Raw genomic sequence first — 9477 nt, 5'->3', positions numbered from 1 at the left:
AAACAACAAAAAAAACGCATACCCCCCACTTTGGAGACCACTGCCTTACAATATGTGCTAACTACTTACACTAAACCGGTGGTCCTCAGACTCGAAGTCTATGTCTAGAGAGCTTACAGTGGCACAGCTGTACTGATGCAGATGTGCCGCTGAAAGATCTCATACATAGCTGCTCTATGCTGACAGGAGAGAGCTCTCCCATCGACAATTAAACAACCCCCAATGAGCGGCAGTAACTATGTTGGCGGGAGAAACTCTGCCACCAATATAGCACTGAGCACACTACCAGTTATGGTTGGTTTTTTTTCACGCCCCTGAGCGACGTAAGTGGTAGTGTAGGCATGGCTTAAGGCAGTGATACTCAGACTGAGGCTCATGAGCTGCAAGTGGCTCTTTAAGATGGCTTCTGTGCCTCTTTGCAGCACATGACATTAAAACACCGTGTGATTTAATTATTAACCAATCTAAGTTATTAAACCATCAGGATGCTTTTACTAGATTAACCGACTGTAGTTGATAAAATATTAATATTTGGTCAGTCATTCTGCTGGGAGAATATATTAAACAGTGAATTCACCTACTGTGGCTCTTTTGGGTAATGTTGATTGCTAATTTGGCTCCTGAACCAATGGATATCACTGGTCTCAGGTGTCCATGAAAGGCTACCACTATAGAACAATGGTTTTCAACTTGTAGTCCATGGACCTTGGGGGGTCCACAGGCTGTGTCTAAGATTTCCAAAGGGGTCTGCACCTTCCTTCAAAAAATTTTAGGGGTCCAAAAATGAAAAAATTTTGAAAACCACTTTGATAAACAATCTGTTCCAACTTGCATTTTACTGTGATGCTGGACAGTTCCTTTCCCAGACCTGAAAAAGAGCTCTGTGTGGCTCAAAAGTTGGTCTCTCTCACCAACAGAAGTTGGTTCAATAAAAGGTATTACCTCAACCACCTTCTATCTCTAATATCCTGGAACTGACAACTATATCTACAGTGCATATTGCCATGTTAACTGTTAGTGAAGTCTTATTGGAGCAATAGTTATCTCTGGTCCTCCAGCACATCTCCAATAGATTAACCAATGTTGTGAAGGCCAAGACTATAACAGGATTTAAAAAAGAACTAGATAAATTCATGGAGGATAGGTCCATCACTTGCTATTAGCCAGAATGGGCAGGGATGGTCTCCCTAGTGTCTGTGCCAGAAGCTGGGAATGGGTGACCGGAGATGGATCACTTGATGATAACCTGTTCTGTTCATTCCCTCTGGCATGAAGACATGTCAGAAGACAGGATATTGGGCTAGATGGATCTTTGGTCCGACCCAGTATGGAGGCTCTTATGTTCTTAATAGAACAGAGTCTGTGCCTAGACAGCATAGTGTGATTGTCACTAGAGATCTGATAAACAAGTGATTCAGAACCTTTTCCATACCATGACCCTTGTTTCAACAAAGAAATTTCAGGACTGCCTTTCCAGATTCAGGACTCTCCTCCCATCTACATATAAAGAAAGTATGTATTCATAAGGCAGAGGCTGAGTACTACCTACTAGGCAACTAATTTTTAAGTCCATTATAGTAAATGCAATGAAATGTTGCATCTATCTCAGAACATGCTTTTCAGTTATCACAGATGAGAGATTTACAATGCTATTAGAACAGTAGCATTTGATTCAGTCTGAAAGTAGAACACGTTAGGCAAAATCCTAGCTCTACTGAAGTTGGTAGCAAAATACCCATTTATTTCAATGGACCCAAGATTTAACCCATTATTGCAAAGAGGTCAAGGGGCCATAATTATTTTGGGGCAGATTCTCTGCCCTGTTCCACTCTTTTGTGGCACTCGTGGGAGGGGTTCTGCTGCCTTTGCACTAGTTGATTCCTCCAGCATGGAGGGATCCCCAGTGGCCAAAGGAGCTAACATAACTGGCTGCCTTGCCTCCCTCCCTGCAGCACCTAGTGCGGAGAACATACTGGGGTGGAGAGGTGTCTGTGGGGAGCAGAAATGGCTACGTGTGCTATGACCTCAATTCGTCAAGGCTGGTGCATAGTTCCTTGAGAAATGAATCAGCTGATGCAAATTAAAGCTGCTCTAACCAGTGAGGGATCTGAGAGAATCAGGGACATGTAGCGGATTCCCAGTTTCTCTTCCCCCTCCTCCACTCAGGATACCCAGGTAGTTGTGTAGCAGAGGGGAGCAGTCCTTTCTTAGGTGCTCAGCTAGGCTTAGGCAGAACCAGTTAAGCTCCCATCAATTCTGTTCTCCCGCCTATCCAGTGCAACAGCCAGCCAGCAGAGAATCTACTGAGAAGCTAGAGCAGGGAAGGGACAGCAGCTGCTTAGAGCAGTGGTTTTCAAACTTTTTTTCTGGGGACCCAGTTGAAGAAAATTGTTGATGCCCACAACCCAACGGAGCTGGGGATGAGGGGTTTGGGATGTGGGAGGGGCACCAAGTTTGGGGTGGGCTCAGGGCTGGGGCAGGGGATTGGGGTGTGGGGTTGGGGCACGGACTTACCTGCAGCAGCTCCCAGTCAGCGGTGCAGTGGCAGGCTTCCCGCCTGTCTTGGCGCCGAGGATAGTGGCCAGCAGCAGCTCTGTCTCTGAGGTGGAGGCACGCAAGCAGCTTCGCGCGACTCTCACCCGTAGGCACTACGTCCTCTTCTCTTCCCCCCCTCCCCCCCCACGCCCCAGTGCAGAGCCGGTGCTGAGAGCAGGGTCAGTGCGTGGAGCCCCGTGGCCCCCCTGCTGGCTGCTTCCTGGGCGCAGCACGGTGTCAGAACAGGTAGGCACTAGCCTGCCTTAGCTGGGCAGCACTGCCAATGGGACTTTTAACATCCTGGTTGGCGGTGCTGACCAGAGCGACCCAGTGCCTGACATGCTGCAACCCAGCACTGGGTCGCAACCCAAACGTTGAAAAATGCTGGCTTAGAGGGCTCCGGACTCTCAGAGCTGTTCCTACAGCTGCAGAGGAAGTGGTAGGAGGCAGTGTCCTTTCTGTCCTCCCTGTAACAATCAAGTTAATGCAGATTGTTTAAAAATCACAGTCAAAGGCTCAGGAAACATTTTCAATTAATAAATTGAAGGTAACTGTAATAACTTTCAAGGTCACAATTGGGACAGCCCTGTATTCAAATGACTCCATTACATAAAGAAACAATAGTACATAATTACAAGATAAAAAAAGTTTATCTAAGTCCGTTTTCTTAATTTTTATTAAATTCAAAAATTGCAGAAAAAATTCACAACAAATTTCTAAATACAGGTAAAAACAAGTCAGCTGAAATAATCGTCAAGTTAAATCTTATTTTTCCATAACTTTCCCTTCCTTGCTATTGCCCACAGTACCTTCAGAAATCCTACAAATGCTATAGAAAATGGTGGATTTCATCTGTTAGTATTAGAGTAAACCACAAGTTCACTATGTAAAAACAGCTAAGCATTTAGGCACAAGGTGGCAGAAGACATGAGTACAATTTTCAACCAGGCTTCCTTTTGTTGTTAGTTGAAACTGTATATGCCAAAGATGTGTTCCCTGCACAGTACTGTGTGCAGAATGTAATAACTTGTTCAGCAGCCCTACAGCTCTAAGATCCTTTGGGCAAAGTATAAATTACCACCAATTATTTTGAATGCTTTGTTCCTTCCAGAAAACTCATGAGAAACTGGAGACGTCTGGGGTATACATTATTATGTCTGTGTAAATGTTTACGGTGGAACAATGGCAAAACTGGTAAGATATTTCAGACACCAGAGAAAAAAGTAGCGATGAACTATATTTTGCAAAAGACTGGTTTATATTTGTGTCCCCATGGGTCATAAATAGTTTTGCTACTGCCTCCCAAGATGTCACGAAAAGCAATCACATGCCATGACAGGATACCAATTTGGCTAGATCATCCCAACAGTGCAGTATTCAAAGCAAGCTATTAATGCGCCTTGTTTTTCCTATCTTGAAAAATAAATGTAAAGGCTAAGAATCAGCTCTTTACAAGGAATTTTTTTTTAAAAATTGTTCTATATCACTGATTTTACCTTTTATCCACCATCAGGTATATTTGCCATTCTAATAACAGGTGCAGCTCCACTGTCATTCATAAATACAAAATTTTATTTGCATTTCATTAGTTTAGAAAGACCACAATGCTTTTCAGTACCACAACATTCAGGACACACAAAGTTATTCGAATATGTAACTACTGATTTACCACGACTAAACTAAACAGTGCATTGTAATAAAAGATATACCAAAGATATAGTTCACAAAGTCATTATCAGACAAAAACCTAACACAGTATATGTTTGATGGGAATAATTTCCACCATTAGGGAAAAAAATGGTTTTCCATAAACCCCTCCCACCCACCTAGATGTTCAGATAAATACACATATATATTCCCTCAACACAGGAAAATGTATTAAATTCCTTTTAAAAAGAATTTGTCTAGGACAGCAGCATTGCTTTTCATACCATCTTTTAGAATTCAAAATACATCTCCACTTTTCTTGCAACCTAGCTTATGTTTAAGCAGAAAATTAACTGTGTGAGTTGACACTGCACGCTTAGAATTGCACCAAATGTGATGTCTTAATACACAAAGTAATGGTCTACTATTAAACATAATAAATAAGAGATTGCTAGAAATTACACATAGCTTTGCTGTAGATCTAGTCAGCTGAAGATGCTACAGCTCTACCCCACTCCCTAAAAAAAAAAATCATCTGAATATATTAAAGGAAACAATGAAGGTTATGGAAGCTTTGTACATAAAGTTTTCAGTTTTAAAAAAATTCATCTTTAAAATAGTTAGCAAAGCACCATATACTTATCTTCATACAAGAAGAGCTTCTGCTTGCCTGTTTATAATAACAAGGACTATTACAATATTTATGTCAAGAATAAGTATAGATTTAATTTCTCCTCCTCCTAGACTGGGAGTGTGGCAGTTCCCCATAAACTGTACAATATTTATAACACTACGGTGATGAATGAAATATACTATTTTGGGGAAGAGGGGCAATATTTAATGGTTGTAGCTGAATCTTACACAGGATTGCATATTTGCATATTTACAAATAAGTGTGTAGTTCTGACTTGAAAAACAAAGTGCAACATGGAACTGCCAAATGATTGTAGTGCAGACACTTTCTTCTCTCTCCCACTCTGTATGAAGCAACAAGTCAACAGCAACGGACATGTGGTCTCGGCGGAGGCAGCTCAGGTGGGATTTCTGGCTCTGGTTGCAGGGACAGTATACTGTTGGACAACTCGTTCCTCATAATATCCAGAGGCATCTTTAAAAAAAAAAGTCTATAAATGATTACCTGCACTGAACTTTTTAGTTTATTTCATTTGAAAAGAAAAGCTGCGGAACTAATGCTCAGCTAAAATATTAACATAAGGACCCCAACATCAAAATATTTCAATAACCACTTTCAAAGAGAAAGGAAAAAGTTACAAATCAGTGTTAAAAATACAGTATTGCTCTGTTGACAAATAGAAGCATGGAACAATTCGTATGTTATGAAGGAAATATACTTAATTTGGGGAGAAGTTTCCATGTAGCCAGTTTGTCAATAACAGAGAATGTATTTTAAAGTTTTTAATATTCCAGAAGCTTTATCTATGTAAAGCATGTGCAATTTAATGAATTAAACATAATGATGGGAGATCAAATGAAATCTGCAGAATTCCTAACTTTGCCTCAAATTTAGGTGGCCTTGGACAAATCATTCAGTCTTCTCTGTGTCCCGGCTTCCATATCTGTAAAACGGGGATAATACTTGCCTATCTCTTGGGGTATGGATTAATTTTTCTATAGCTCATTCAGAAGTGCTAAGTAGTATTGTTGACCACCTATAAGGAATTGCATGGAGAAGATTCAAGATCACAAATAATCCTGTGGTTTAAAGAGGTACACTAATAAGTAATATATATAAAATGAAGTTGTTGCCTTCTAGTGTTAATGTAGTGGTTTAGACTTTAAGAATAGTTTAACATAAATGAGGCTATTTCCACAGAGAAAGACTAAACACTTGCATTGTTTTACAGTGTCAGAATGTTACCTTTTGTATTTTCAATCAGGTGACCATAATTTTTTGAAATACAGCTCACCGTGATTTACACTGATACTAATAATACTTACTTACATAACACTGCTCAACCAGGATTGCACAGCCCTTTCCGAAGCTGGACAACAGTTATAGCCATTGTATAGATAGGAAAAGACTCTCCTATATTGAAGCCAGCAGGAAACAGAAAACAGGGGTCGCTATTGTCTGCTCTGATGCTCTAGCCTCTGGACTATGCTGTAGATAGAAGCTCTGGTCTGCAAACATACCAGGAATGATTCTCTCTCGCTAGTTGACATGAAAGTTGCTGACTACTTGTTTTCCCAGCCCTTTGTAGTTCTTATCTCTCATTTCAATTTAAGGATGAACATTTATTTCTGCTTTGTCCTAAGTCAATTCCCCAAATCAGTCTCAATTAACATATGGCAACAAATGGAAGCAGGCAAATGCAGTCAGCTACTGAACTTTGGTCTAAAATGAAGTTACCATGCAGAGAAGAACACACAAAAATTTCAACCGCCGTGCAGTGTTTAGCTGCTACTGAAGAGCTGAAGGATAGCAGATGGTCCTCAAGCTACATGCTGGCACCTCCAAACTAAGTCAAAATTTTACTTGCCATTATGTGCTCTGAACAAATACTGGTACCGGCATTAGTTAAATATAGTCCCCATCTCCACAGTACATACATATTACCTTTTTCAGGATGTCATCTACAAGTTTCAGAAATATTTCATCCACATTAAAATTATCCTTGGCACTTGCTTCACAGAACCGCATCCCAGTTATTTGCTGTGCAAACTGATGGAAATAAATAAAGTAACTACATGAAGCTGGATTTTTTTTTAAGAGATTAAAAGAAAAACTACTCGACAAAATATGAGCAAAACTGAATCTAGTGTCACATTAGATCCTTTTGAGTCGACTTCAGTTCTGCAAGATATTTTTTCTCTTCCCATTCTGTTTTGAAGAGTGTAATCAGTGTGTAAAAATTTAAGTTGTCTTTAATACATTCCGTTAGTTTACCATGTCAAGATGAAATCAAGAAATAACGGAAAACCAAATAATGAAATGTCATTAATTAAAAGATAAATGTTAGGCTCAACCATGAAACCAGACATACAAAAATGTGACACAGTGTGCTGAATACACAGCTCACAGAGAACATTTCAGTTCATATATTTGTTTTTGTTTTGTTTTATTTCTTTTCATTTGCTTTTAGATGGAGTTGATGCTCTTGAAAATGAGTAACTAGCAGCACTAGAAAATGCTAGGATTAATGCAAGCATATATGCTCCATGGCTTTGGAACAGCTTGCCAGGCAGACTTAACCCCGGGCTATGGTTCCATCTCATTCCATGGAGGATTCCAAAACTGTGGGAATTTGTTCTGAATTAGAATGAAATCAGATTTTGAAATAGCAAAATCATCTTTGAAGTGGAATACCTCCACTCAGCTCTAAGTAATTCAAAAGGAAAAATGCAAAGCTCTCAGGGACTCCATGCACCAGAACTTTAATATCATCTCACCAATTCTTATTCTATGACACATCCATGTAGAAAAATACACACACACACACTTAGGTTCAAACACATGAGAAAAAGCATTTTCAAAATTGCAGTTAGAAGATGCTCAGTTAAGAGTATCCTTTTTACTTTGTTTTTATATAAGTTGGTAATGAACTACAAAGGGGTTTTCAATCTTAGTGCCTTGAGCTAAGCAGCACTTATGGTCTGCTGCATTAATACACCAAATTTTCAGACAATATTTGGGTACATATTTAACTTCTTCCAAAGGATAAATTATTCACATGTCCCTTTATGCGTTCACATCATGCACTTACCTACTTAGCCCCTAAACAATTCCAGAATACCAGAAGAGGAGTTTTTCAAGTAAAAACACAAGTCGAAACTGTTTTTTTGTTTGTTTGTTTTTTAAATCAAACAGCTATCAGCTAGTATTTATCTGGATTTCCCTAAGGTTACTGCATACTGTTTTAGAAATATCTCTCCCCCTCCTTGCTCTGTCCACAGTATCCTCCAGAAGTCATGCCATGACAATACTTTACATATTATAACAAGAACTCTTCCCTCCCCCCACACCCTATTAACAAATATGGAGAACCAATGTCAACAGTGCATTAGCTTTCAGCAGCACCTCTGTGCTCATTTCCAACACATGGATAGCATGACAGGTTACATAATCTTTATTTTATGCACTGTCAAAGCCTTGATTTTGAAAAGCTGTCTTCATATTCCAAAATCTTCCCAGGTTGGTCTGATGTCTCTAGAATTTCAGGAGACATTCAAATGATTCTCTTCCACAGAAAACCAACCTTACACACCCTGAGCGTTGTGGGTACATATGGTTAGTCTCCTGGATAGTAACCTACTGGAAGAGATGCCAAGGGTTGATTTCATGATCTGGTTTTCTCACAGCTTGAAGTGATCAGAAGCAATTTGGAAGAGGATGAAATAGCAGATTGAACCTAAGCAGAAGTCCAGCAATGGATAAGTCCCCCTTGGAAAATTATTACAGTGGAAATTAGGTAAATTCACGTATACTTCTTTTTACAGAAGAAAATGCTCTTCCTTTCTGGAGTTAAAGATTCCTGAAGAAGTCATGCCAGTGAGGAAGAAATAGATCATGATCACTTTGACTCAATAATAGGTATGTAATGATCCAGACAAGGAGCCAATTCTCGAGTCTAGCCAAGCTGTGCTCAGTACAGAAGTCACTTAAAGCCAATTTTGTGCTTCACTAATCTCGGGACAGTCAGGAGCTACTCTGGTCCCTCATATAAGTTAGAGAAGTTTAATGGATGCTTTAACCTACACCAGCTGTAACAAGCCCCCAGAGGTCATTTGCTGGCCCTGAGCACAAGGTGCCACAGCCTCCCTCCTTCCCCTTCTGCGAGGGAATGGAAAGGGCAGCCTATAGTCAGTTCTACACCAGCTGAGGATGTGAGGGGAATCTTCAGCTGATTTCTCCAACACTTCATGCTACTTTGGGGGTCTGAGGATCCAGCCCAAGTTAGTACCTTCTAATTTCTTCTGTTTCTTTAGGGCAAGATGATATTCCTTACATTAAAGAAACATATCTGGGCATGTTCTGTAATACCTGGTATAAGCTTAAAACAGATTTTGGTAGAATAATGTATGCTTAAAACACTGTATGTCTTCTATAACTCTAAGGGTATGAAGGAGAGTAGTATCATAGATGCAACATCAAAGCATCGTGCCTGCTGTAGGTACTTGTTTATAGCAAAGGCAGTACAACTGTTTTTAATCAAACACTAGGTTAGAAAAAAAGGTTTCTCCTTTTTACCTAATTAATTTCTCCCTCCCTCCCCCTCAAAGAGCCAGGTATCTTTCAAGGGGCAATGTGATTCCACTCAATGCTTGCCTGGCTTG

At 40.0% G+C, this 9477-nt stretch overlaps 1 protein-coding gene across 1 annotated transcript in view; it reads right to left on the bottom strand.

The window, feature by feature from the left end:
- Positions 1-4084: 4084 nt before the first annotated feature.
- RAB12 (RAB12, member RAS oncogene family) overlaps positions 4085-9477 on the bottom strand; it is a 36734-nt gene continuing 31341 nt past the window's right edge. Inside the window, exons 5-6 of the mRNA XM_045005696.1 lie at positions 6761-6865; positions 4085-5290 (exon numbers count right to left, since the gene is read on the bottom strand). Of these exons, the coding sequence (XP_044861631.1) occupies positions 5177-5290; positions 6761-6865 (219 nt within the window). The 3' untranslated portion in view covers positions 4085-5176. The remainder of the gene's footprint in view (positions 5291-6760; positions 6866-9477) is intronic.

Source organism: Mauremys mutica, chromosome 2, assembly GCF_020497125.1.
Source record: "Mauremys mutica isolate MM-2020 ecotype Southern chromosome 2, ASM2049712v1, whole genome shotgun sequence".
Classification (NCBI taxonomy): domain Eukaryota; kingdom Metazoa; phylum Chordata; order Testudines; family Geoemydidae; genus Mauremys; species Mauremys mutica.
Note: the sequence above shows the minus strand (reverse complement) of the source record. Positions and strands in the feature narration are given on the sequence as shown.